At 18.3% G+C, this 16,663-nt stretch overlaps 3 protein-coding genes across 3 annotated transcripts; 2 read left to right on the top strand and 1 right to left on the bottom strand.

Moving 5' to 3' along the window:
- Positions 1 to 1,463: 1,463 nt before the first annotated feature.
- PADL01_1140300 (conserved Plasmodium protein, unknown function) lies at positions 1,464 to 9,665 on the top strand (the record flags this gene model as incomplete). Its single annotated transcript, XM_028682879.1, has 1 exon — positions 1,464 to 9,665. The coding sequence occupies one exon, from the start codon at positions 1,464 to 1,466 to the stop codon at positions 9,663 to 9,665; it is 8,202 nt and encodes a 2,733-aa protein (XP_028539114.1).
- A 594-nt stretch (positions 9,666 to 10,259) lies between these two features.
- PADL01_1140200 (conserved Plasmodium protein, unknown function) lies at positions 10,260 to 12,299 on the bottom strand (the record flags this gene model as incomplete). The annotated part of the gene is made up of 1 exon (XM_028682878.1): positions 10,260 to 12,299. The coding sequence occupies one exon, from the start codon at positions 12,297 to 12,299 to the stop codon at positions 10,260 to 10,262; it is 2,040 nt and encodes a 679-aa protein (XP_028539113.1).
- A 1,238-nt stretch (positions 12,300 to 13,537) lies between these two features.
- PADL01_1140100 (inner membrane complex protein 1b, putative) lies at positions 13,538 to 15,100 on the top strand (the record flags this gene model as incomplete). Its single annotated transcript, XM_028682877.1, has 1 exon — positions 13,538 to 15,100. The coding sequence occupies one exon, from the start codon at positions 13,538 to 13,540 to the stop codon at positions 15,098 to 15,100; it is 1,563 nt and encodes a 520-aa protein (XP_028539112.1).
- Positions 15,101 to 16,663: the final 1,563 nt, after the last annotated feature.

Raw genomic sequence — 16,663 nt, 5'->3', positions numbered from 1 at the left:
TATATATTACCAAATTGTGGTTTTTTTTTTTTTTTTTTTTTTTTTTATATTTTTGCAACTATATATAAATATTATAATTTTATATTTTTTTAAAATTATATATATATATATATATATTATATTATGTAATGAGAAATATTTTATTTATGTCATTTCATATTTCTTGTAACCCCACCCTTTAAATTTAAGATAAGGCAACATAAATGAAAAGAGATGTATTTTTTTTTTTTTTTTTCTTCTTTTATTAAAATATAAATGTACATATACAATACATAAAAAGCGTAAAAATATAAAAAGATAATATAATATATATATTATATATTATATGTATATATTTATGTAGTATTAGTTGATATGTGAATTATTTGTATATAAAACAATATGTAATATTTATATTCATCATTATATTATATATATTATATATATATATTTTTATGTATCTTTATATAAAACACATATGTATTAAATATATATTTTCCAATCTATGTTTTATGTATATCATATATATATTTTTTATTTTGAACGCATGCATTTGTATCTTTTATTTTCTTATTCTTATCATATAATATATTATCCAATGTTTATGTATACATATATATATATATATATGTAAGATTTATTAAAATATTTCCTTATATATATCTTATTTTTTTTTTTTTTTTTTTTTTTTTTTTTTGTCTTGCCTTAATATGATTTTTGATTTGTATTATTGAAAAGAAAATTTTTCATACTATAATTTTTATTTATATGTATGTATAATTATAAATTTATTATATATATATATATTTTATATATATCCGTATTTTATATTTTACTTTATTTCTTATTAAACGAACCATACATATATTTATATATATATATAAAATATATACATATATATATATAAGTACATATAACACATATATATTATAAGTATACATATAGTGTTATATATTATTTATTTTTATTATTTCTGTCATTTATTCTTTCATTTTATTTTTGAAAAATGATCTAATTTTTCTTCTTAAAAATATTAAGGCAAAAAAAAAAAAAAAATAATAATAATAAAATAAAATAAAATTAAATAATATAATATAATATATAAGTTCATATGCATGACTCTGGAGGAAAATAAAAATAAGAACAAAAAAAAAAAAAAAAATAATAAATAAAAAAAAGAAAGGAAAAGAAATACATGATTAATATTAAATTGTAATAGTTTAATTTTAAATTAAAATATACATATATATATATATATATATATATATATATATATATATGAATTGAACCCTTTTTGAAGATACAGAATAAAAGATTTATATGTGTACCTTATATAAACCCAATTTAATATATATATATATATATATATATATATATATATATATATATATTTTTATTGTGATCCTTGAAAATATATTGACATTTTTACAAATTTTTTTGCACCTTTTTGTTTTAGAAAGAATTAATTTAAAATTTTTATCATAATGAATGATAAAAAGAATAGCATTAATAAGAGTGGTAGACACTCTTATAATCGGAATTTAAAGAAAAAAAATACATACAAAGATAATAACAATGTCTATAATTATTCTGAAGGTAATAAGAAAATATTCAAATATATGAATGATCTTAAATATAGCAGCTATAACAATATAAACGATGGTCAGTCAGATAAAAGTTCTAGCAACAGTAAACCAAGTAGGAAAAAGAATCTTTTGAGAAAGAAAAGACATGATCATTTTAACAAAAAAAAAATGAATAGCACTCAAAGTGATCATCAATACGATGAAGAAGATGAAGAGGAAGAAGAGGATGAGGATGATGACGAAGATGACGATGAAGAAGAAGAAGAAGATGTCGAAGATGATGATGATGATGACGATGATGAAGATGTGGAAGATGATGATGAAGATGTGGAAGATGATGATGATGATGAGGATGATGAAGATGTTGAAGATGATGATGAAGATGATGATGATCGAGGTAGAGATAGAGATATTGAGAAGGATCAATATCATCATAAAAATAATAATAATTATCCTATAAACAAAAAAAATAATAATATAGATGCTGATGAAGGTGATTATAAGAATTCTTATTTTTATAATGATTTAGATAAGTCTAATAAAAAAAATAAAGTGAATTTAAAAAATTATAATTCTGATTATTATGATATATATTCAAATATATATTCTTACTATGATATATTTACAGAAGATAAAACTGATAAAAAGAAGTTTAAATATTTCAATGATGTCTTTTCTAATTTTGATAAAAAATATGAAAATAATAATAATAGATATAATAATGATAAATATAATAATGATAAATATAATAATGATAAATATAATTACGATATCAATAATAAAAGAAAAGTAGGAGATAAATATATACAACAACCGACTGTAAGAACTTCATCAACTATAGAAAAAACAAATACATCTCCATATTACATAGCACAAAAAAAGAAAAATCTCTTGAGTAGAAGTTATGGAAGAGAGAATAATATAAATGATGAAGAGAAAATATCTTCTAATATTGCTGACGATAATATTTATAATGAATATTATAATGATGGTATTTATAATCATAAGAAAAATATTCTTAAGAAAAGTGCTTCAGAGAATATGACAGATAACCAGAATGTAAAGAATAATTATATGAATAAAAAAATGAATAAAAAAAGAAACGAGAATAATAATGAACAAGATATTCATAATAATATGGATGGTGATCATAATGCTTACGTTCATACTAATTATAATGATAAAGGAGATATGCATAATATAAATAGTGATTATCATAATAATATATATCACAAAATATATAGTACCAACAATAATAATAATAATAATAATAATAATATTGATCGTAATAATAATATAAATTTTGAACATCATCAGAATTATTATAATAATAATGTAAGAAAAAATGAGAAGAAGAACAATAATCAAAATTTTTATGCCAACGAATTTAGTCATATGAAAGAAAGTAACTGTGATTATAATGATATGAGTGAATCAAATAATGTATTTAACAACCTGAGTGATAATTATATAAAGAATAAGAATATGAGAAAGCAAAAAAGAAAGAAAAATAAAAAAAAAACAACTCTGTCTGATAATGAGAAGGGGAATAGTGATATAAGTAGTAGTCACAATAAAAAAATAAATAATGATAGGAATAATATGGAAAATATGGAAAATATGGAAAATATGGAAAATATAGAAAATATGAATAATATGAATAATATGAATAATATAAATAATATAAATCGTGTGAATAATATAAATCGTGTGAATAATATAAATCGTGTGAATAATTTATATGGAGAAGATTTAAATAATGATAATGTTAATCATAATGATTATAATAAAAAATATACATGTTCAAAAGAAAAATCAGAAAGTAATATCAGTCTTGATAGTTCTTGCTCGTTCGAATGGGATTCATATTTAGGAAAAGAAAAAATGAATGATAATATTCAAAAGAATATAAAGTTTTTAAAAAACCCAACAAAAAAAAGAATGTATAAACTAAAGAAGATTGTAGAAATATTAGAATATACAATATATAATGAAGAAAAACAAGGATCAAAATTAGAAGGGAAATTATATGATTATATATTACTTACAAAAAATTTAAAAGAAAAAATTATTACTTTAGAAAATATAAATAGTAATAATAAAAATAAAATGCAATTATATGAAAAAGATATATCTAAATTAAAAGAACAAAATGAAGAAATGAAATTAACATTATCAACATTTGAAAATGAATTAAGTAATTTAATAAATAAATTTGATAAAAATTTTGCTAAAGAATTAATTGATACTAAGTCACAAAATGATGTATTAAAAAAAGAAGTAGAAAGATTGAAAGGGGAAATTGAAAAGAAAAATGGAGAAATCAAAAAATTTGAAAACTTAAATGATTTATCTAAAAAATTATATAATGAAAATAATGATCATGTTTTATCATCTGATCTAACACCATCAAATGTTGAAAACAAAACTGATTTGAATGTTGAAAATAATCATAATGTATCATATAGTAATAATAATAATATTAATAATATTAATAATAATGCATATAATGTGGTATATAAGGAAAATGAAACAGAATCTATTAATATAAATAATGTGAATCATAATAATTGTAATAATAAATATATATATAATAATTCTTCAAATAATATAAATGATAAAAACAATATGAATTACAAAGAACAAGATGTTTTTTTAAATGATCTTCCATTTCAATATGGATGTAGTGATTCAATTGATTACAATGTTGTAGATGAATTTATATTAAAAATAAAAAGTAATAGAATGTGTTATGATAAGAATATCGAAAAATATGATGATCAAACAAAAGCTGTAATTTATGGTTCATATCTTTCTACATATATCTTAGAAAATAAAGATATATGTAATCATAAAAAAGTTTTAAAACATTTACAAGAATTTTGTCTTGTAGAATCTAAGTTTTTACATATCCATTTATGTTTAAAAAAAGAAAGATGTGATAATATTTCACAAAAAATATTAGAAAAAGAAGTTATTAGACAATTTGAAAATATTGAATTTGATAAAAATAAAGAAAGAATATCTGTTATTAGTCCAGTTGTTTTATTATTAATATTTAAAAATATGAATATAATTAATTTATATAAAATTTTTATTTCATGTTTAAAATGTGATAATTATAGATGGTTAAGAATTATTAAAAAAGCATTATTTATAAAATTTTTTGATTGCACATTATTTGATACAAAAATTAAAATAAGAGATGGTTCACAAATTAGAGAAATTAAATTGATAAATATATTACTTAATGGTAATATTCCAGAAGAATATATCTCACAAAATGTAAACATTAATAATAACAATAATAATGATAATAATAATAATAATGATAGTTATATTAACAGTTATTCTTTTAGAGAACCCTTATGTTTAAACCAATTGAGCATGATAAATTATAAAATGAAACATCCAATATTTTATTGCTCAAACGAACAATTAAAACGATTTGTTTATAGAATGTATTTGAATTTTAATAAAGAACCTATAAATGTTTTTAATGGTGATAATATTTATCATTATGTATTACAAAAAAAAAACTTGGATGTTCTAAAAATATTAAAATTATCTGGAAAACATTATAATTATATCTTTGAAAAAAATAATATGAATAAAACTCCTTTAGATTATATAGAAAATGAAGATATAAGAGTAGATTTAATATCTGGTTATATTTTAGATATAGCAGGCAAAGGTGCTGATAATTATAAAAGTTCAAATTATAATATTGCATATGATTTATATAGTGAAGCATTAGAAAAACAAATAAAATTATCAGAATCAGTTAAAGTAGGGAAATCAATGAATGAAAATATTGGTAAATTATATTATAATAGAGCTAGGACTTTAATGCATCTAAATAAATGGATGGATGTTATTGAGAATTGTAATAACTGTTTAAAATATATTCCAAAATATGTTAATGCATTTGATACACAAATACAAGCATATGAATATTTATTAGAATATGATAATGCATTATTAGTATATAAAAATATGTGCTTAAAATGTAATATAAAACCTGATGAAAAAGAAGAAAAATTAAAAGCTCAAATAAATGCTACATCATTTCAAGTTTTAAATATAAATAAAAATTGCTCAATATCAGAAATTAAACAAGCCTTTTCAAACCTTTCAAAGAAATGGCATCCAGATAAATTAGGTATACATATAAGTCCAGATATTAAAAAAAGACATAATAATCATTTTAAGAGATTATTTAAAGCCAAACAAATGCTACTCAATGAAATAGATCGTATTAAAGAAAAGAAAAAAAAAGAAACCAATTATATATATCCTCAAATTATTGAAGATATAAATAATAATAAAAATAACAACAATAATAAAAATGAAACAAACACAACAACAACTGAGAAAAATCATAACCATATGAATCATCTTAATCATCTAAACAATCATAATAATAATAATAATAATAATAATAATAATTATTATTATAATGGACAAACAAGCAAATCCAATCTCAGTAATAATCAAAATAATAATAAAAGCTCATCATATGAAAGAGACAAAAAAATTAATTATGATCAACATGATGATAAGGCATATAAATATGAACATAAAAAGAATACAAATAATTTTATACAATCAAATGAAAATAATATATATAATACTTCATCTAATGATTTAAATAAAGATATCAACAATGATAATAATAGTAATCTTCCAAATTTTGATTCTACAAGAAATAATGCATTCTTTTCAACCTATAAGGATGATATAGACAAATTCCAAGAAAAATTAAAAACCTACAACAAAATAAATATCAACAGTAACAATAATAATAATAATAATAATAATAACACCCACAATAACACCCACAGTAATGATAATAATAATGGTGAAGAGAATAATAAACATTTAGACAATAAACTTTCCAATTTAAATAATGATAAAGTTGATGAAAACTTTTATAAAAAATTAAAAGAAGAATATGAAGTTTTAGGTTATGATGAATTAACTAATCTTAAAACAAAAACTTTTAATTCTATAAATAATTTAATATTAACAGAAGTTAATTTAAAAAGAGAATATCAAGAATTATGTAATAAAGAAAAAAATAATGTTATTATGAATGCAAGGCTATGTATTCTTCAAGAAATACAAAAGGCATTATGTGTTCGATTAGATAAGGAAAGGAAATTGAAAGTTATAGAAAGTATTCTTAAAAATAAACAAGAAGATCAATCATCTATATATTCATCAAGAAATAATCATATAAATAATAACAATAATAATAATAATAATAATGATAATAATTTTGTTAAAGGTAATATGGATGAATCTAATAATATACATATGAATACATCTGATGAAGTTAATATAGAAAAAGATGGATTAAATGAACAGAATAATAACACTTTGAATAACAACAATAATGATACAACAAATGTGTTTCACGAAAATGTTTTTAACGATCAAAGGGAGGATGTTCCTCTTTCTAATCATATGAATAGTAATAAAGGAAATGCTTATATAGATGAAGAACAAAATAATTCACTCAACAACAACAAGAATAATAATATTATCAATAGTAATAATATTGTAGAAACAAATCAGGGTGATGATATCATTTTCAAAAATAATAATAACAATTATGATGAAGACCAAGACATGAAACATATAAATAATAATGTTTATAATAATACACATACTGATCAATATAAAAAAGGATATCAAGAAGAATCAAATATATTCAGTAATATAAATTATGATAATTCTATGAAGAAAAGACATGTAGACAACCATATGGATCATAATAATATCCCTATGAATGAATGGCCTGGAAATACACAAGAAAAAGAATTAAATAATATATTTATAAATAAAATCAAAAATAATAATGATTCACAATCATATAAAGCCATAAATAGCAAAACAAGTTTTTTTGAAGAAAATAATGATGTAATATATAATGACAAAAATGAAAAAGAAAAAAATTATATTTCAAATAAAGAACATCTAAAACAAAATGAAAATAACAATATATCAGAAGAGAGTTTTATATATTTAAATAATATTAAGGGGAATAAATCAAATAGTAATATAATGAATATGGATAGTAATTTAAATACATCTAATAATATGAATATTTTTTATAATCAACATAAAGATGAAGAATATGATATAGATAAAGAAAGTGAAATAGAAAGAGAAAAAAACAAAGCTGATGATCTATTTACAACACCTCCATCATCTTCCTTTAAAAAAAGTAATAGAATAAATGAAAAAAATGTGAATGACATAAATGCACATTTATTTAATAGTAATCATTATAATGATAATATGAAGGATAATATAAATAATTCATCCATTCCATCGGATTCACAAACAAAAGAAGAATATAATTATGAAAAACATCTACCAAAAGAAGATATTAATAATATGAATATTATTAATGAAGAAGTCGTTTTTAATAATAAATTTAATACGAATGACCACTCTAATATTATTCATTCAAATAATATAGTTAAAGAAAATTTTCATAATATAAAAAAAAAAAATAATGATAATATATATGATGATAATATAAATGATGATAATATAAATGATGATAATATAAATGATGATAATATAAATGATGATAATATATATGATGATAACATAAATGATGATAACATAAATGATGATAACATAAATGATGATAATATAAATGATGATAACATAAATGATGGACCATATGATAATACAAAATCATTTATTAAAATGAATAGTAATGAATATAATTATGATGAAAATAATTATGAATATCATATGTATGATAAAGGTAATTCTTTTGTTGATGAAAATAAAAAAAATACATATCATTTTAATAAAAAAGATGATGAATTTAAAAATAATGATATAAAAAATTTTAATGATATGCCTAATCAGACAGATAATAAAGATGATTTATTATCTTCTTCTAGGATTAACAATAGTAACCTTTTAAATAATAATAAAAACTCAGACAAAAGTAATAGTATATTTAATAGAGATATAAATAATAATTCTTCATCTAATCATTTAAATTATAATTTTCCAGATAATAAAATAAAAAATAATATGATGAACATCACAAATGTTATGTATTCAAATGATAACGAAAAAGAAAGTATTAATAATGATAACTTTTTAAATTTATATAAAGAAAATAGTAGTAATAACAAGATGATGAGTAATAATTTGGAGTCCAAATTTTCTAATGACATGGATAGATCCTCACCATCTTTAATAAATGATAATAAAGTAGGAGACCAAAAAAAAGCAGTATTTTATATAAAAGAAGATAAAAATGATAAACAATCATATGCAACATATGATAATAATAATAATGATGATGATCATTATGAAGAAGAAAATTATGAAAATTATGAGAATGATGAAAATGATGAAAATGACGAAAATGAAGAAAATGAAAATAAAGTACAGGAACAACATTATATGAACATGAATAAGGAAACGAATTCAAATACAGAACATCAATATAATAATAATTATAATTATGATCATGATGATGAAGATGATAATAATTATGATGGTAACAATAATAATGATATGAATTTACAACATTCCTTCTCATTAAATAATATAAATTCTAATAATTTGAATAAATATCTTAATAATAATCATATGTTTAATGATGATGAAGAGTTTTTTACATATGGTGAAGGAGATTTATATAATTTGAAAGCATCAACTTGTTCGTATGAACATTATAAACTTAAAAGTTTTTCTATATTTCCAAATGATAATCAAAAATTCAAAAGTGATATTTATTCAAACGATCGTAATTCTTCATATAATTATATAGATAAAGATATTAATGTTCAACAAAAAGCAAAATACTCATTTAATGATAATATGCAAAAATCAATATATCAAAAAAACAATTCACAAAATAATAAATTCAGTACTTATGAACAAAATGAAAATCCTGATAAAATAAATGATTTCTCTCAAGAAAATAAAAAAAAACAAACACAAGATGTTATTCAACCAAAAAAAGGATTTAAAAAATTCTTTATTTCTGATGATAAACAAAAATTAATTGATCAAAATAATAAAAAAAATAAACTAAAAACAAAGGATAAAAAATAAAAAGTAAAAAATAAAAAATATAAAATATAACTATCAAATGATATTTTGTTTTGAAACACGTACAAAATTATCAGTACATATAAATTATTATACTCGTGAATATTATAAAAAAATAATTAATATATCCAAGCATGTGTTTATATATGTGTATGTATACACATAAACATAAATATAAATATATATTTATATATATATATTTAAATATGTTATAATATTTTTAATTTTATGTTTATATAATTTCTTAGAAACAGTAATGAACATGTTAATATATTCAACAAATATATTTTTTTTTCTCTTTTTAATAATGTATTTATTATATATATTATTTATATAATAGTTTAAAGACAAAATTGTAATATTTAAATGTAAATACATATATATATATATATATATATATATTTATTTATTTTTATAATTAAAAAAAATAGACTCATTTATAATTTTTTATTGTTATAATAATTATATTATTTAATGTATAATTATCTATCTGATCCAATATAATATATATATATATATATATATATATATATATATATATATATTATACATTTGATGCATTTTCTTTGTTTTTTATTTCTTGCAACCCTTATTGTATCACTTTATCAATAAACTTAAAGAATTTAATATTGTTTCAACTTTTTCATCATATGGGTTATTATTATTTTTAAAGTCTAACAAGTTCTTTTTTATATTTATTAAATCAAATAAATGAATTTTATTTATATCATTCATTATAATATTTAATGTATTCTTTATTTGAACATCTAGACAACTCATAATGTCATGGAACGCTTTCATATTATTATATTTAGATATATTTAAATTCTTATTTTTGATGTTATATATTTTTATGAGAATATTAAAAATTTTAGCAATATCTCTAGAAGATATATTTTTATTCTTATTCTTTATAAAAAAGTCTATATAAGTTAATATATGATTTATTATTATGAAAACATTATCTATTATATATATATATGTCATATATCTTTGTTCTTCTTCCTTAGAAATTAAATTTTCATTTGAATGTAACAATCCATATAAGAAGTTTAAAAATGTATCACATGATATACTATTTATACACAAATTTAAAAATAAGTTCTCTTTGTATATTTTATTCTTACTCATTTCATTTATTATATTTTTAAGATACATTACATATATATGCAACATATCTAATGTGGGTTTTTTTAGCATATACGTTAAAATAATGACCCTTTGTAATGGTTCAATATCATTTATTATTTCCATACTTTTTAAACAAAAACTTTTATAAAAATCATTCGTATAATAATAATTATATAAAGAAAATGTATAACACATGTTACTTACATCTATATTATTAAGATGTTGTAAATTTAAATATCCAGCAATTATATCTAGTAATTTAAAATCACGATGTTTCATTTTACCAATACAATATAAAAAAAGACACAAACTAGAATATTTTTTATTTTCTTTAACATTTATATGGTCTCCCTTATAATCTATAGATATCTCATTATTTTCTTTATTTATATTATCAATATGATGAGACTCTTTTTTTTTATATTTATTCGTTTTATTATTATCATTAAATTTTTGAATATATCCTTCTTGTTCTATTCCCATATGAACAGTTTCATAACTTTTTAAATCCAATGGATTATTTTCACAACTTAAATTATATTGTTTCTTCTTATTATTTATATTTTTATATTTTTTTTCACTTTCTGTTGTATTTATAATAGGAATATTACTATGTTCAATATTTTCATTTACACTATCCAAATCAGACTCACAAACAAACTTATTATCTTTTTCATTTTTTATTTTATATTTTATTTCATTACATAAATGTAGAAAAACCTCATAATCATATATTTTCATTTTAGTATATGAATAAGCTATTTTTGATAATTCATCTACTGATGCATAACTTATTTTATATAACAATTCTCTACTTATACGATTTATGAACGAATCATATTTTATATGTAATCTTGAATAAGATAATAATAATAAAGATAAATCCTTAATATTAAAATTTTTTAACCATCTCTCATCAATATTATCTGCTATAAATTTGAATATATCATATTCATCATAATTTATTTTTGACAAATAATTTAATGTCACTGTTATGCTATATGGTTGTAAAAATGGTAAATGACATTTTAATTCATTACATATATTATTCCAACAACTTTGCTTATTCTCCAATAATTCTATATTATTACATATACTTGTATTATTATTAACTGAAGATATTTTGCTTTTTTTACTTGACATAAAAATATTACTCTCCACAGAAACTTTATTTACATCATTATAATATTCATCCTTATTATATTTTTCCATATTTCTATCAACATTTTGATACAAACCATCCATATATAATTTTTTAGCAACTGATCCTAATTTATTTCCATATTTCTTATGTGGTAATTCACTTAAATTAAGTTTTTTCAACCACACATTTCTTTTCTTTGTTCTATGAATATCCTTATTTTTTAATACATATTCTTTCCCTGTGCTATTAAAGAATCTTTTAATTCCAATATTGTAAATACCTTCATATGTACAAAAATTATTTCTGGAAATATTATAAAGATATTTCTTACGATTTAATAAATAAAATATTATTTTGTTCATTTTTATTATGGATCTAAAAAGGAAGATCACATTTGTCCTCACATATATATAAATATATATAACACATTGTTCATTTTTTAGGTAGGTTTTATGGCATTTAGATTTTTTATATAATAATAATATATATATTATATATATTTACCAAAATATATCTTTTTAATAAATTATATAAATATTATTTCATAATATTTTTATTATGTATATATATATATATATATATATATATTTATATGTATTTTTTTTTATAAAGAAAATATGCTATTACATGTTAAAAATTTAATTATAATCAAAATGAGAACAAAAATTACATTATTATAAATATAGAAAATTATATCTCTAACCTTTTTTTTTTTTTTTGCCAATTCAAATAATCACATATTTAGTAACATGACTTATATTAAATAATTGGGGTTCTATTTTAACACATAGGGAAGAAATTTCTAATATATTAAAAATTTCTATAATAAATATATTAAAAAAAAAAAATATATATTTTTATATATTTTATGAATTGATAATAAATGATATGAACAGGTCATATTTTTTTTTTTTTTTTTTTTTTAAATTGGCTAGCTATATATAATACTTATTTATTTATTTATTTATTTTTTTTTTTTTTTTGTATATTTGTTGTTGTAATTGATATATATATATACATATATTTATGTATGCATTTAATTACATAATATATTTTATAAGATTTGATATTTAACATTTATATTGTTGTAAATTCAAAATGAAAGAAAGAAATATACACAAATTTCTTTTCATATATTTATTTTTCTATAATTACATTATTATTTGTAAAAATATTTGTATCTCCCCTTTATTTTTCATAATTTTGTTTTAGTTTTTTTTTTTTGTTTGTGTGTATGTATATATATAAGTATATATTTTATATTTTATGAAATAAATTAATATCATTCTACACATAATTTAATTATATTTTTATTTATTATATTTTATTGTTCCATATAATATTTTTATTTCACGTTCACCATTTTTGTTCACACAAGAAATGTTTGTTTTTATCGAATAATATCATTTTGTTTGTTTTTGTATAGGCTGTTATTATATAACACCTTTTATATATATATAGTATTATTTCATTGTATTTTTTGATGAGTCATAGTTTTAACAATATTTCATCATAAATAATATATATATATATATATATATATATATTTATTTTTATTTTTTTTTTTTTTTTTTTGAATTATTTATTCCAAATTAATATAATGTCTCATTATAATATTGAACCAGTCAATTTTGTAAATAACCACAGTAGACATAAAAATAATGTTAAGGAAGGATATTTGTATAAAAATAATTTATTAAAAGAACATATGAATAAAATGGAAAGCTCTAAAAATTGTATTATGATGCCTTTAATAAATAAGCCTTCTCATAGTCAAAATAATTGTTCAATGAATGGAATAAAATCAACATTAATAAATTATATAAGTGATGAAAATATAAATGAAGTAAAATCAAATTACGAATTTGAGTATCGAAATAAAATAATAGAAGTTCCAGAATTAAAATTTGTAGACAAAATTGTATATGATCCAGTAATTATTGAAAAGATAAAATATGTTCCTAAAGATGTTATAAAATATAATATCATAAAAAAACCTGTAATAAAAAACATAGTAACTGAAAAAAAAGTGGATATTCTTCAAGTGAAGGAAAAAATTAGTTTTAAAGATAAAGAAATTGTAGAAGAAGTGTATAATTATGTTCATAAAGATTTAAACACAAAATGTTATGAAGCACAATCTGATAATGAAATTTATAAAGATTTAAAAAAAAAAAATTATATAGGACAAAATCATTTATTACCAAATAATATAAATATAATGGAAAATAATAATGATTGTACATATAAACAAGCTAATAATATTACACATTTATTAGAACCTTTTGGACCTCAAATCGATATTGAAGAAAATAAAATAATAGAAAATGTATTTGTACCGAATGTAGAAAAAGTAATAGAAGTAAATAAACAAATTGATATACCAATAAATTTACCAGTACCATATATTGTACCAAAACCTAAAATTATTGACGTAGATGTTCCAGTTTTTAAATTTAATGATAAATATATACCTGTACCTGTAAGTAAAAAAATAATACCCAAAATTACATGGACCGATAAAACTTATCAAGTAGATTGTTTAATAGAAAAGCCATATTTAGTATATCACAATATAATTAAAATGATACCCGTAGATTCCAAAATCACTGTTCAAGAATATCCAAAAGGAATAAAAAAAATAAATCCAGAAGAATTATATGAAGTAGATAATTTGGCATTATGGATGAGAGTTAATGCAGACTTAAAACAAGAACACGATCAATTGAAAAATGAAAAATATGAAAAATATGAAAAATATGAAAAAAATAAGAAAAATGGAAAAGAACAAATGGAAGAACTAGATGATAATATATCATCTGATCATACTTGTGAATGTTCAGAATCATATGAAACATATGGAAAATTATCAAATGAAGAATTTAATTCATCAAACGAAGATACTACAATCAAATCGTCTAATGAAAACATATTGGATACATTACCATTACATCCTGGACATCCTTTAGAATTTATTCATTTACAAAACAAATGGATAAATCAAGACACTACCAATATTCCTGATATGTATGATCAAAAATATCTAGATGCTCACAGAAATGCTGTATTTAATTTAACTACACAAGTGCCTAGAGAAGTAGAAATAGAGGCTAAACAACTTTTGCATATTCAAAAAAAATTGCAGCAACAGGAAATATTATGATACTATTATTTAAAGAATTGTATAAAAAAGAAACTTGGGACATGTTAATTATATTGAATGATTATAATATATAAGAATAATTATTAAATATGAGAATAAAAATATTGTGTTATTATTATATATATATATATATATTTTTTCTTATTTTTTTTTTTTTGTTTTATTTTTTTTTTTTTTATTTATTTTATTTTTTTTTTTTTTAATTGAACTTTAACTATTATGACTAACCAAAATGTATGAAAAATAATGAAGCTGGAATTAAAATATGGCATATGCTTACATATAACCTCAATTTTTTTAATTCTCAAAAATATTATACGCAAACAATATTTTTATTATATAAAAATATATAATATACATTTATATTGGTTTTTTTTTTTTTTTTTTTTTTTTTTTTTTTTTTTTTTATTGCGTACTAAAAAGGTGTAATAAATAAAATACATGGATAAAATGATATATGTATGCATGACATAATAATAATATGGGTACATATTTAATAAAAAAAAAAAAAAAATAATATATAAATATAAATATATATATATATATATATAATAGAGAGCGTGTCCATTTTATATATGTATTTAAAAAAAAAAAAAATACAAATTATGGTTAACATTTAAAATTAGACACATATATATAATATATATATTTATATATAATAAAAAATTATTGTTATTTTTTTTCTTATTTAGTTAAAGGAATATACAAAAGAAAAAATATATTCATATATATTTATATATATATTTATTATTTTTTACATACAAAAATTAAAAAATTGTGTGCAATATAAAAATAGTACTCCAAAAAAAAAAATAAAATAAAATAAATAAAATAATATTAATAATAATACATATAATATTACATATATACATATCATTAAATTAAATCTGTTACATGTAATGTTGTGTAAAAAAAAAAAAAAAAAAAAAAAAAAAAAAGTGTAAAAGCAAAAAAAAAATATACATTGAGAAAAAAAAAAAAAAAAAAAAAAAAAAAATATACATAATAGTATACATATTTTATAAATATTATAAAAATGTAAGAAATGAATAAAAGATACATTTGTTTGAATTTTGTGAAACATAAAAAGATTTCATTGTAAAGATAATAAAATATTTTGGACTTTTAATATTATTATTATTATTATTATTATTTGTTTTGCTCAACCACGTTTAATGTATATATTTAAAATAAAAAAATTTAAGTCCAAAATAATTTTACAAGAAAAAAAAAAAATATATATATATATATATAATATTATAAGTATTCATTGTTACACCAAGTCTGTTAATGCAACAAAATTTTATCTTTTATTTATTCATACAATCATTCAATTTTATATATTATATCTCAGTGTAACATAGTTATAAAATAGGTTTTAATATATATAATAATATTTTATTTTTTTTTTTTTGTATAAAAATAATAAAAAATGAATATTTGAATATTTGTATTCCTTTATTTATTTACTTTTTGATTATTATTATTATTTTTTTTTTTTTTTCGTGTATACACATATATATATATATATATATATATATATATGTGTATTTATTTATATGT

The sequence above is a fragment of the Plasmodium sp. gorilla clade G2 genome (assembly GCF_900097015.1).
Source record: "Plasmodium sp. gorilla clade G2 genome assembly, chromosome: 11".
Classification (NCBI taxonomy): Eukaryota; Apicomplexa; class Aconoidasida; order Haemosporida; family Plasmodiidae; genus Plasmodium; species Plasmodium adleri (nom. inval.).
The sequence above is the reverse complement of the archived record's forward strand: the minus strand, read 5'-3'. Positions and strand labels throughout refer to the sequence as shown.